The 12,142-nt window shown below is 52.6% G+C and overlaps 6 protein-coding genes across 6 annotated transcripts; 4 read left to right on the top strand and 2 right to left on the bottom strand.

Moving 5' to 3' along the window:
- Positions 1–99: 99 nt before the first annotated feature.
- Positions 100–771, bottom strand: LTR77_009405 (uncharacterized protein; the record flags this gene model as incomplete). Its single annotated transcript, XM_064806633.1, has 1 exon — positions 100–771. One exon carries the CDS (start codon positions 769–771, stop codon positions 100–102), a length of 672 nt encoding a protein of 223 aa, XP_064654938.1.
- Positions 772–1,133: 362 nt separating this feature from the next.
- Positions 1,134–4,439, bottom strand: LTR77_009404 (uncharacterized protein; the record flags this gene model as incomplete). The annotated part of the gene is made up of 15 exons (XM_064806632.1): positions 1,134–1,352; positions 1,412–1,511; positions 1,582–1,637; positions 1,690–1,786; positions 1,849–2,203; positions 2,254–2,400; positions 2,464–2,708; positions 2,842–2,971; positions 3,036–3,120; positions 3,177–3,244; positions 3,320–3,352; positions 3,440–3,525; positions 3,743–3,912; positions 3,960–4,022; positions 4,086–4,439. 15 exons carry the CDS (start codon positions 4,437–4,439, stop codon positions 1,134–1,136), a joined length of 2,208 nt encoding a protein of 735 aa, XP_064654937.1.
- A 2,532-nt stretch (positions 4,440–6,971) lies between these two features.
- On the top strand, positions 6,972–7,325 carry LTR77_009403 (uncharacterized protein; the record flags this gene model as incomplete). The annotated part of the gene is made up of 2 exons (XM_064806631.1): positions 6,972–7,058; positions 7,110–7,325. 2 exons carry the CDS (start codon positions 6,972–6,974, stop codon positions 7,323–7,325), a joined length of 303 nt encoding a protein of 100 aa, XP_064654936.1.
- A 643-nt stretch (positions 7,326–7,968) lies between these two features.
- Positions 7,969–8,789, top strand: LTR77_009402 (uncharacterized protein; the record flags this gene model as incomplete). The annotated part of the gene is made up of 2 exons (XM_064806630.1): positions 7,969–8,257; positions 8,302–8,789. The coding sequence occupies 2 exons, from the start codon at positions 7,969–7,971 to the stop codon at positions 8,787–8,789; spliced, it is 777 nt and encodes a 258-aa protein (XP_064654935.1).
- Positions 8,790–9,073: 284 nt separating this feature from the next.
- LTR77_009401 (uncharacterized protein) lies at positions 9,074–9,844 on the top strand (the record flags this gene model as incomplete). The annotated part of the gene is made up of 1 exon (XM_064806629.1): positions 9,074–9,844. The coding sequence occupies one exon, from the start codon at positions 9,074–9,076 to the stop codon at positions 9,842–9,844; it is 771 nt and encodes a 256-aa protein (XP_064654934.1).
- Positions 9,845–10,911: 1,067 nt separating this feature from the next.
- LTR77_009400 (uncharacterized protein) lies at positions 10,912–11,225 on the top strand (the record flags this gene model as incomplete). Its single annotated transcript, XM_064806628.1, has 2 exons — positions 10,912–11,032; positions 11,089–11,225. The coding sequence occupies 2 exons, from the start codon at positions 10,912–10,914 to the stop codon at positions 11,223–11,225; spliced, it is 258 nt and encodes an 85-aa protein (XP_064654933.1).
- Positions 11,226–12,142: the final 917 nt, after the last annotated feature.

Here is a 12,142-nt window from a genome sequence, read left to right as displayed (position 1 = left end):
AGCGCAATCTGCGGTGCTGTGATTCATGCTGCAACGCCGTCAAGGTCGTGGCATGCAATCTTGCCCTGGACCGCCATCCCTAGGCTGAAAGCACGCTCGTCATTGTCTGTTATATCCTTCTCCTTCCTCGCTCTGTTTTTTCTCACGATGCTGTTGCCATTGGGCCTCTGCCGCGTTTGCTGCCAATCCTCCGACCACCGCGCCAGCCACCGTCTTCCAGTTCTGACTGCTTTCGTTCGGATTAAAATGGTTGCCTCCAAATCTGCGGACGCTTATTGCACCGATTGCTGCGCCGACCGAGGCAGCCAGCGCGCCGTTCGGGCTTGCATCAAAGGTGCGGCTTGCGAAGTTTTGGAGGTCCCCATCGTATGCGCGAGATTGCCGCTTTTCGCTCTGAGCCCGACGTGCGCTGCCATCTTGCTGGCCTTGACGCCGAGCAACCTGCTGCCGGCGGTCTGGCTCTTCGTAGTCGGAGTTGGACGAGCTGCGCGACGAATAGCTTTCGCGCCGCTGTGGTCGGCGTCGACGAGAGGCATAATGTTGCTCATTGTTGTCTTCGTACTCGCGCGACTGGCGGCCGTTCACCGAGCGCGAGTTGATGTCATCTCGGCGCGATGCCGGTCGGTAGAAGTCGTCCAGCTGCTGTGCTCTCACTGCACTGATGTCTTCCGCGGGGATCTCTTGCACTCGGCGGCGGTCATGTCTTCTGTCGTTTCGGTCATAATCTCGACTGCTGTAAACGTCGCTGTACGGTACGTAATCGGACGACATGGTGTTGATTACGGGAAAAGCAGAGTATGATGCGACTCGAAGAGATCACTTCGCTATGGCAGTACGTCACCAACGGCCTGAAGGCTGGCAAAGCTGGCCAGACCGGACGGAAGCTCGCTCCTTCGAAGGTACATGTAGGCCTCGAATTCAGTCTCACTTTTAGTTCTAGCAGAAGAGGCGCAGGACGTTACTTTAGGCTGTCACAAAAAGCAGATGGAAATTTAGGAGAGAAAGGCACAGGTCCGTGTCAACTAGGGTTGATTTTCAACTCTGTCTGCGACCAAAACGAAGGACCACGACACGACCATTACCGTTCCATCAGTCCATTACAACATCGGCCATTTCTGCGGTTGCAGCACTACCTAGTACCCGTACCCAACCGCCGACAGGTTCGCCATACAGATCTGCTGCGCCTGGCCGAAGTACTTCACCGTCGTCTTCTCGGACCTGTAGTTGTAGTCCAGCCTGACCATGTTCACGGTGTCACGGGATTGGTCCCGGAGAAAATAATTAGAAGGCACGATAGAAATCGCAGAGTGAGCCGTCGTGAAGACGGTGTTTGGGAGGTCTCCAGTATGTGGCTGCAAGGTGTTAGGTCAAGCCAGACGATATGGTGGACGAGGAGGTCAGGTCAACGTACCAAATGATGCATCCCGAGATTCAACCAGAGCACGAGATCCTCCTGTTCAAGCGACTCCGAATCGAAAAAGGTGTCAAAGTCGACAAGCGGGTCGTATACGCTGCATTGCAGACATTTATCAGCATTGTTCTCGAGGATGACACCTGCTCACGCCGGCGTGCAGTACTCACTTCTCGCCGTTCATAGCATTAGAAGATCGCGGCTCAGTGTCCTTCTGCTTGGTGATCTGGCTTTTGTTAGTCATCTATCCTCTCGTGGCAAAGGCCAGACAGTCTGACCTGAAGATCATGGTACGCCCAGTTGCCAGCCCTTGCCAGATTGCTCGAGTTGTTGACGGCAAGGTGAATTGTCCCTTGACTGGGAAGCACGCGGTACCTGGAGCAACGAGCGTCAGCTGATGCCTCCGGCCATGCTTCTTCTTCAGCGACTGGACTCACCCGCGGTACTCGCCGTACTTGTTCGGCTTGTCCTTATTCACCACCCGATACTGCGTCTGGCCATTTTGGGACCAGAACAGTCTACTCTCGTCCTCCGAGGTGACATCCTTCCGCACAAGCTTCATGGTGTTGCGAGGTTGGTCTGACCAGACGTACTCCTCCGTTGTTGGTGTGACGGTGACCAGTTCCATCGTGTTGGCTTGGCCGAGAATGTCCATGTCGAGCTTGAAATTGAGGACATGGTCGTGCATGCTGCCAGACAGAGCATCGTGGATGTGGTAGCCGTAGTCTTCGTTCTTTGCGTAAAACGCGGACTGGATGTAGCCGGCAGCACGCACTACTACTTGAATCGAGCCTGTACCAGCATCAGCTCTGATGCGATTGAGGAGATGGAGTGACTGTTACCGTCCATGTAGAACTCGTAACTAAAAGAGTAGTCGTAGTTGCCAACGGTAGTGATTGTGCGTACAACAAAGTAGATGTTCTTCGTGTTGGACACATAGCCGTGTCGCTGAATGGAGTAGTCGGCATCGAACTCGAAGAGGCAGGCCGCTGATCAATGGAAAGGCGACAGTCAGCTGGAAGACCCCATCAGCATGAATTTGGAGAACTAACCTTTGACGTCCCTCTTAGCCGTATAGCCGCCGGCGATGGAGATGTTCAGATACGAAGCATAAGTAGGGCAGTCATAGCCCGGCATGAGCTCGTTGGCATATCCAAGGCCGTAGGCAGAGTCGAGGTAAGATGTTCCGCTTTGAACTGGATCCGCGCCTGCGTAATGAGCGAGCGCCTCTTGAATCCCGAGCTCGTAGATGATCCTCTCGCCCTTGAAGCGGATGTCATACATCGTCATTCCGGTCCTAGAGTGAAGGGTAGAAGGGTCAGTAGGTGTCTCGGTGGTTCGGTGGGAGGTGGGAGGGTCTCGAAGTGCCACAATGTGCTCAAACATTGGCTGTGTCTCAGAGAACCCTTTCACCAATCAGTTTGACTTACTCGTACTGGAATGTGAGGTAAAAGCTAAAGCCCATCCACTCAATATACTGCTCCTTATAATCGACAGAGTATCGTGCTTCTTGAGCGACGGGCATCGGAGGTGCCAGTCTGTCCATTGGGAAGCCCGGGCCTGCAAGCGGAGGTAGAAGTATCAGCGACCGTTGAAGAATGGCGGTTCTTGTCTGAATCTTTACCTTTCGGATCAGTATGAGTCCACGGGCCGTCAATATTCGCGGGCAACTTCTCGAATCCGGGAGAGAAGTATGCTTTTCGGAACTCCTGCAGAGCAACAATCAGCATCGTTCCATGCCAGACGGGTGCTTACAAGCACCCACTTCCGCAGTCTTGTAAAAGTCGCCGTTGTACAAGTATCCAATGAAGGTCCATGACTCTGGATCCTGACCTACAAAGCGTTGAATAGAAGGGTCAGTGGCAGCTTAGAAAATCAGAACACGACAGGGTGGCGTTGGTTTGGTACCATCTATGTCCATTCTTAGACCGTAGAATAGGCCTAATACTCGTTAGCACTTATCGAAAGAAGAGAGAAGCAGCAGTATTAGACGCATGGCGTCGACGTGTTCCACCAGAGCCTACTTACCTAGTGGCAGCAGATCGTACGAATCGAAAGCTCCGGTACTGCTGCCCCAGTACTGACTCCACTCGGTGATTTGGTTGTCGTACTGCCTTGAAGAGAGGTCAGAACCGGTCAGTGACTGTCTCGGCTTACGACTATCGAACGAGAGATTACCAATATGGTGCCTGTCCCGAGAAGGCTGAATACCGGGTTTTGTTGCCCCAGAGGTCTTCCGTGATGTCTCTGATTGACCTGGTAATGTTCCGGGTGAATTTGCTGGTAGTCGGTCAGAGGAAAAATGAGCGACCGACGAAGAGCGGGAGATACCTGTATGCACGATAGTCCATGTTGCCCAGAAGCATGCGGGTCTTTCCCGAATTGGTGAATGGATAGGTGAGAGGACTCCAGCTCATTTGGCTTACGTCGTCCGGTGTCGACAATGGGCCCACAAGGATGGTCGAGTACTGAGGAGATCCTTTCTTTGTTCCGAAGTTTTCCTTGGAGACGGTCAGCATTCTCACGGCTGAGAGAGACTCTGACATACGTAAAGCGCAACACTTGCGTAGCGTTCGGGCTCCGGACCATTGTTGTCAAGGTATCTTAGGACCTGTGACAACCAGGAATCAGCACAGACAACCACACAGCGGTATCGTCGGAGCCTACGACTCACATCGGTCTTGTTTGGAATCATCAGCTCGGCTGTGCCCAAGTCCACCAAGGTCGTATTGGGAAAAGCATGGTTCTTGTTTAACTCGCCGAGATATTTCCTCAAGCCTTTCCTCTCATCTCTGGTCAAGAACCCCCAGACATTCTTCTTGGGTGCATCGATGCTGGGTGCACGTGGGACCGTACAAACGGCCTCAGCTGAAAGGGTGTCGTAAGGGCCAGTGTAGTCTCGCATCCGAGAAGCGATCTCTGCCGTCTGAAACTTCCGTATATGCTGATGCGCTCTTCGTGCTGTTGCGGAGCCTGTGAACAGCAGGAAGGCAGTCACAAGCCGACCGACCGTCGACGTTGGCAGCATGTTGAAGATCTGTACAGGAGCTGAACGATTGTCGACCCGTCAAGGGTGGGACGTCCTTTTGAGCTTCCATGGTGACTCTGCCTCGCATTCTGATCGCGGGACAGTGGCAGGGTATGGACGCCACATGGATAGCCTGTCGTTCGTCTAGCCTCGTCGAGCGACATTGAACGATATCCTTCGCTGGAGATATCATCCGCTGTACGGACGACAGATGCATGCGTCCAGTCCAGGCCGTTCTCTGCGAACGAAGGATCCACGGCCCGCCATGCTGAGCTGGAGGCTGAGGCGGAGTACGAGGGACGACAAGCCTTCTCCAGATTGCTTCAGGCAGCAGGTTAATCCTCTTGGCCTGACATCGGAGTACGCCTCATGCTTGAAGTTGCGCCGTGAGCGAAAGCACTTACAAAGCGCATGGCCAAGAATGCAATGGGAGATGGCTAATGCAGTGCTCAGCCTCCCATGCGGCCCCTCAGGTGTCGGTCCGCGTCTCCAGAGTTACAGCCAGCGTGCAAGCAGCGACCGGTATCTTGACCCTGAATGGGATGGTTTTAGCCGTGCAGAGCGCTCTTGGTCGGTGAAGCCCGCCGTCTTCGAATGAACATTCCTCTCGCAAAGTGAGAAGGGACGAAGAAGACTACCTGCCGCGGTGATGTAAATCCAGTAAGGTGGAGGTGTCGGGGAACGGCAGTTTGGAACCACCTCAGCATCCTCAAACGCCAAAGTCGAGATGGTTCATGAGAGCATCATGTTCCTTCTTACCATATGCACTCGTTCGACTTTTTGTAGGTTATGATGATCAGTGGAATGCAGCAAGAATATCGATTGCCAGACTAGACGAGTCAAGGCATCACTAATAAGCCAGAACAACAAGGCGACTGTCCATCCGTCGCATGAGCCTTCTCATCCCCTCCAACCAGCTTGAGGCTACTTGCAAAACGGCTTGTGAACCTTTCAGTCATCCCTCTGACAGTCTCTTCTACAACACGACGCTGACCTACATTTGCTGCATCTTATTGAACCCAGCTCGCCTCCTCCAGCGCCACAGCCCTCACAAGCTTCTCGCACAATCTCTACCGGACATGGGATCGTCCGCCATCCGGGGCGTTCGTGCTCCTGTGCCTCCTCCGCTCGATGTTGTTTGAGAAATGTCTTGAACTGCTTTGGTCCCATCTCTGCGAACACGTTCTTATAGCCTCCACCCATGCGTCTCTTTTGGCTGCCGCCGTGGCGGCCAAACGCTGCTCAACGAATCGCTTCGCACTCAAGAGGCAGGCATTGGGTGACCTATCCGTTTCATATCCAGCCTCGAGGCGACACTCCAACGTCACGATGCCAGACCGTTCAGCCGTTCCAAATCCGTCGGATTTTGTGTCGTAGTTGGTCATGAGCTTTTCCAGCATGATGCATCTGTACTCACTGACCTCGGCCTCCTCAGAGGTGGAGGGCTGGAGCTGATCTTTCCTGATGTAGAAGGGCTCCATCCCCAGGCGTGAGGCAAGGGCAAGGACTCGCCAGGCCGACTCCTCGACGTTGAACCTTTGGAGGGCAGAGGTATCATGACCCTTTCGTTCTCACTAATGGATGCCCAGCCAGGCATGTAGGAGGCCACCGTGATGGCGGATCCACCGTTTAGCATGCAGGCGAATTGAGCTGCAGTCGGCATGATCGTCTCATGTCTTTGGAGAAACGTTGACGTGAAGAAGTCACTGGTCCGGACCTTTGTACCAGACGACTCCAATGTGCATTGAAAGCAAATTAGCTGGGAACGATGGAGAGATCCTGAACTTGCCGCCGTGTTAGAATTCTGTGATCCGTAGCAAGCGGATACATCACAGCTGCAGCAGACCGTAGCTGACGCTCTGCCATCTGTAAGTGGCGAAAGGCGTAAGCTCGAGACCTATCGATTCTTGATTGCATGCAGGCGTCCGTCGCAGTGACCTGTATCGATGGGCCTCTGGAATGGGCTGGGAAGAAGATTCCATATTACCTTATGTTTCAGTCGAACTGCACATCGGTACATTGCCTCGAATCACCTCAATGAACATGCTCTGAGGTATATTTTACGCTCCGAGACACCAGTTCGTTTGAAGCGCGGAGTAGTTGGTGGTGAAGAAGTGGAGAGGACGCACACCTCTTTCAATGCAGGCGGCTGGGATGTCACTGCTTGGCGGATCAGGTTCACGTCCGTGCGAGTTGCGGAGACCAGACCAACGAGAGGGGGGCATCGCAGCAACTCCACCCAGTATTTCCGTCCAGCATTCGCAATGCAAGACGGACAGAGACCTCTTCTTGCGGCGCACAAAGCAGGCCTACAAGACTGCCCTTGCAGAAGAGGAGGTGGGGGTGGGCAGCATGCAGCGATGCAGTAGTACCGTCGATCACCCACTTGACCCGTTAGTCAAGGTGCCGGCAGATATCTTGACCATGCGGTATGCTTCTCTCCGAGACGTGGGAGGTATGGCATCATTCTTCTCTTTCGCACTCTCCTTTTCCTGCCGTATCACCACCTTCAAGCTCCCGTAGAAGGGTACGATGACTCCACCGCCTATGGGAGAAGTCGCCCACACGAGTACCGATGCTCGAGATATGGGCCGTATGGGCAAGGTGCAGCAAGTGAAGGTTTGTTCGTGACCGCCATTCACAAACGCTCAGCATCTAACATGACAGCAGCGATACTTTGGGCCTTGGGGCTTGATGGGCTTTGCCTCAGTCACTGGCGCCGTCTGGCAATACGTCCTCCTTACTCTCATTTGGTCATTCCCAAATGGTGGTGCTTCGGGGGCTTTCTACATGTACATCGTCTGCGCTGTCGGGCTCATGCTTAATACACTATCTCTGGCTGAGATGGCATCAACGTCAGAGCACCACTACAGTTTCCGGACATGAGGCTGACAACAGTCATAGGGCACCGACCGCTGGCGGACAATACCACTGGATCTCTGAGTTCGCTTCTAAAAGGGCACAGAAGCCGCTGAGCTACGTCGTCGGCTGGTTGGTGGTGCTGTTGGCCTTGCGTCCGTTTGCTATCTGACGGCGCTACAGATACAGAGCTTTGTGATCATGCACCATCCAGGCTTCGTCTTTAAGAGCTGGCATGCTTCTCTGATGACCGTGGCGGTTGCCCTGGTTGCCGTACTTTTCCACACTGTTTTGGTCAGGCTACTGCCACTCCTGGAGGCGGTCATGCTAGTGCTTCGTGGGTACCACGACTCATAGATCACGACTGAGCGTCTGAGCTGATGTTCACAAGTTTCGCGGCCTTTCTCGCCTTTGTGTTCGTCCTGGGCTTCATGGGGCGCAGTGCGCATGCATCTCAAGTGTTCAACAACTGGAAGAATGCCAATGGGTGGCCAGAGACGAGCACAGCTATGCTAATCGGTGCGTGGCTTGCCGTAACTGCTCTGAGAGTCTCAGCCATTGACAAGACGCTGAAGGTATCATCGCCCCAATCACCACGCTCACGAGCGCGGATAGCGTCTGTCACCTGGCGGAAGAGCTCAAAGACGCCAGCCGATGGCTCCCACGCATCATGGTCGCTGCTGCGGGCATCAATTTCTCGATTGGCTTTGTACTCCTGGTCCTCATTCTCTTCCGCGTGGGCGACGTTCAAGCAGCCATCGGTGCTCCTACAGGGCAGCCATATATTGCGATCCTGCTTGACGCAACTGGAAGCGTAGACGGAACTTCGATACTCATCGCATACATCATCGTTGCGTTGATCTTTTGCTCGACCAATGTGGTCACAACTAGCAGCCGCCAGCTCTTCTCGTTCGAGGTGTGCCGTTCTCCGGATGGCTTTCGCGGGTGTCAGACAGGAAGTATGTCCCAACTCAGGCCATCATTTGCACGACGTCAGTAACAGTCCTGTTGTCCCTCATCCTGATCGGCTCGAGCACGGCTTTCAACAACATCGCATCACTTTTCGGCGTCGCATTGATGGGATCGTACATTGTTTCGATCAGCACTCTTGTCTATCAGCGGCTAAAGGGCGGCAACCTACCACGAACAAGATTCTCGCTGGGTAGAGTTGGCATCTATGTCAACCTTGTGTCGATTGCTTTCGATGCATTCGTCTTTGTTGTGGTGAGAACCTTCCCGTGGTTTGTTACGCTTGATGCTGACCTGTGTTGCTCCAAGACGTTCTTCCCGCCAGCACCGGATCCTGATCCTGCCAGCATGAACTGGGCTTGCCTCATCTTCGGCGCTGCGGTTATCTTTGCGCTAGGATTCTATCGTTTGTCGAGCTACACGGCGCCGGTTGAGTCGGTTCGGCCCGAAGAAGATCTCGTGCAAGTGAACGTAGAGAATGAGGGAAGTGAGAAGGGCATAGCTCGGGTGCATGACTGCTGAATTATCTTGGCTACCATTAGATAAAGCGTATTGGATCTCCACCAGGAAATTAGGTTTCTCCGGTCACCAGCGGGAGTCACTACATCGTGTCCGATACATGTGTTCTAGAACTCATGCTTGGCATATGTCATCGATGGCGCCAACAACGAAATATAAACTCTGTTCGGACACAGCCCAGTTCACCCTCTCTTATCAAATGCAAGACCACTTTCTTCTAGATTGAACTGTGAAGACCCTGCGTTCTGTAAGCAAGCCTAGCCATACACATCAGTACCAACACCAGCATGCCGCCAAGTAATACGGATCAGTACAACGAGGAACCTTATGGGCAGGACATCGAACTCGAATCCGTGGGATCGCTGGACGAGGCAGATAGCACCAAGCATGAGCTCCCAGTTAACGCAGCCGGGGACGTACCCAAAGGACTAGTCTTCCTACTGCATCGTGCACGCAAAGGCAAGGATGGACAGCAAGCTTCTGGGTTGGCGTTCTCTTGTGAGAAAGACGGCGAACGGCAACAAATCCTCTTCGCGCAATCGCAAGGCTGGATCGCTAAAGCCTCGAGAGAGGAGATTGTCTTCAAGCAGGGGAACTCCCAGGGTTCTGTTGTAGGCAGCGTGAACTTCCACCACTGGCTGGTCGATCAGAGCAAAGCCGTCGTGGTTGAGGACTCGCAAGGAAACGAGTGGAATTTGAAAAGGACGGGGCTTGGATCCTCACACTCCTTTGAACGTGATGGCAAAAAGCTGTTTTGGCGTCGCGCACACGGTGCTGGCGAAGGACGGAGCAAAACGAAACGGCATCTAGAATGTGTCGACGAGAACGAGACAGTCTACGCATTCTACGACAGAGGCAAATGCTTTAGTGCAGGGCCAGACAGGGAGGTGGGACGATTGGAGGTTCGGGTGGAGGGCTTGAGCCTAGAATTCGCCTCGATACTGTTGATGACGCTCGCGGCAATGTACGTGAAGCTGCAGAAACGGATAGTGCAAGGTAGTCAAGCTGGTTGGGGAGGAGGACTAGGGGCGGCAGTGCTATACATAGTTGGCGGTTAGCTTCACGTCTACTTGGAACAAAAGATGGCACTCTAGCATTGGCGGTACTACTTGTGGTTCTACGCCATATACACGTACCTTATCTCCTAAGAAGAGGATCGGGCTCTAGAGGCTGTGATGGCACTGATCGAGGTTCGCTTGTGGCTATAACTAGGGGATGAAGCTAGGATAGGACTGAACTATCTTCCTTGAGCGTGGACGTAGCCTCAAGACTTGGTCAGATGGACTATCCGTTATTAGACTGTCGTTCTGAAGTCATTCTACGCATAGCATTCGTCAAGTAAATGTACCTTCTTCCATCCCATACGTGCGGCTAGGCAAAGGATTATGAAATAGGGATTGCTGACTCGCGGTGCTCCACCTCGGTACACTTCGGTAGCGACGATTGGTTTGCTCGTCAAAACATCGTGGGGCTATACAGATAATGTGCTTCACTACTGAGATCAAGATTTCATCCGGTCTGCCATCGGCCTGCACGGCGTGAACCTCATCTTGGCCCAGGGACCTGCGATTCCGTTCTGATATCCCACTATACAACAACCAAAACAGTAGGTATTGCCCGCATTTGTATCAACAACAGCTTCCGTTCCTCTCCAGTCAGAAACAACCGAATCCTATACTCACGCTTGCTTGCTGTGCCGCTAATATAATGAGGTCCTCACTCTCACTCCTTAGCGCCTTGCTGCCGCCCCTTCTCTCCGCCGCTTCACCCACCTATGCCTCTTCTCCGGGACTTTTCGCTCGAGCTGCCATCAACTCGCCGCCTTCGGCCACCGCTCCGTCCCCTCGCCGCGATGACAAGTACCCTCCGGATATACCGCCTCTCTTATTAGACCTCCCTGCGGTAACAAAGCCGTCCATACCACCTGTTACACTCGACCTCCCACCCGAGACCTGCACGCCTGGCTTCCGCTCATAAGCAACTCCCGGCCTCAATGGCTACGTCCCTGCGGATGCATGCAACGCGCTGTGGCCTTACTTCCCAAACTTCGCCGCGGTAGTAGCCTTCTCCATTATGTTCGGCAGCCTCGCAATCGCATACCTGGCTCAAGCAGTCCTATACCGCAATGGCTTCTGCTGCATTTTGGGAGACTGGTGCATACGTTTTCCGCGCTCTTGGCTCCAAGAACCAGCAATCCTCCGGCATTGCAACCGTTGCTCAGATCTTGGTCCTGGTAGCTCCCATCTGTGAGTGTCAAGCTGAAAGACAGCTGTATCTTCTCTTTCTAACACCTTCCTCTCAGGGGTTAGTGCCTTTGCATACATGGTCTTCGCACGCATTGTCCACTTCTACTCGCCCACTTGCAAAGTCTGGTTCTTCTCGCCTTCCATCCTCGCTCTCATCTTCATCACCCTCGACTTTACTACCTTCGTCACTTAGCTTATTGGCGGTAGAATAGCTAGTCCAGGCGCAAGTGCGGCGTCCCGACAGAAGGGCTTGGACATAGATGAGCGGTACTAGCATGAAGGAGGGATTCATCGTTCTGTTCTTGGGCTTGGTTATCAAATTCCACTTGGATCACCTTTAGGAGGACGAGTCGGACCTTTGACAGTAGAGAATTTCGCTAGCCGGAGATGGTTAATCTAGGCGCTCTACGTATACTTGCTAGCGATACCTATTCGTATTATCTACCGCCTCGCTAAGCTCTCCGCCGGTCTAGGTCTAGGGAATCCTCTTCTAAGCAACTAGCCTATCCTATACCTCCTAGAATCGATAGTAATATAGTTAGCAATTCTCGCCTAGAACGACGTCGTCTATCCTAGTCGCTTTATTTATAGTAAGGACGCTAAAATGTTGCCTCCTCCTCCCCTCTAGGAGCGAATAGGCCCTACTACTATAACCTAGATTTCCGACGTTAGAAATCTTGCTTTTTATACAAATTTCGTCTATATACTAGAGTCTATAGGATTTTCGATCTCGGAAATCTAAACCTTAGAAATCTTGCTTTTTATATCTAAATCGCTATCTTAATACTATATAAGATACCGCTCCTAGGCTCGTAGTATATATATATAACGATAGATAATCTTAACCGTATCTTTAAGTACTTATCCGACTACTAGGTTCTTCGCTATAGATAGTATAGATATACTATTATACTAGGCTATATAAAAGCCTATCTTACCCGCTACTATAAAGTACTTTTAAAGTCGATATATTACGCTATCCCTCTTATAATTACTTCGCTCTCGCTACTTACTCGCGAGCCTACTAGTATTATCTTTCCGTAGCTATAGGATAACCTAATAGATAGCTTCCCCTACTAGTCGAATAGGGTTAGGGTTAGGGTTAGGGTT

This window comes from Saxophila tyrrhenica (assembly GCF_035928015.1).
Source record: "Saxophila tyrrhenica strain CCFEE 5935 chromosome Unknown scaffold_18, whole genome shotgun sequence".
Taxonomy (NCBI): domain Eukaryota; kingdom Fungi; phylum Ascomycota; class Dothideomycetes; order Mycosphaerellales; family Extremaceae; genus Saxophila; species Saxophila tyrrhenica.
Note: the sequence above shows the minus strand (reverse complement) of the source record. Positions and strands in the feature narration are given on the sequence as shown.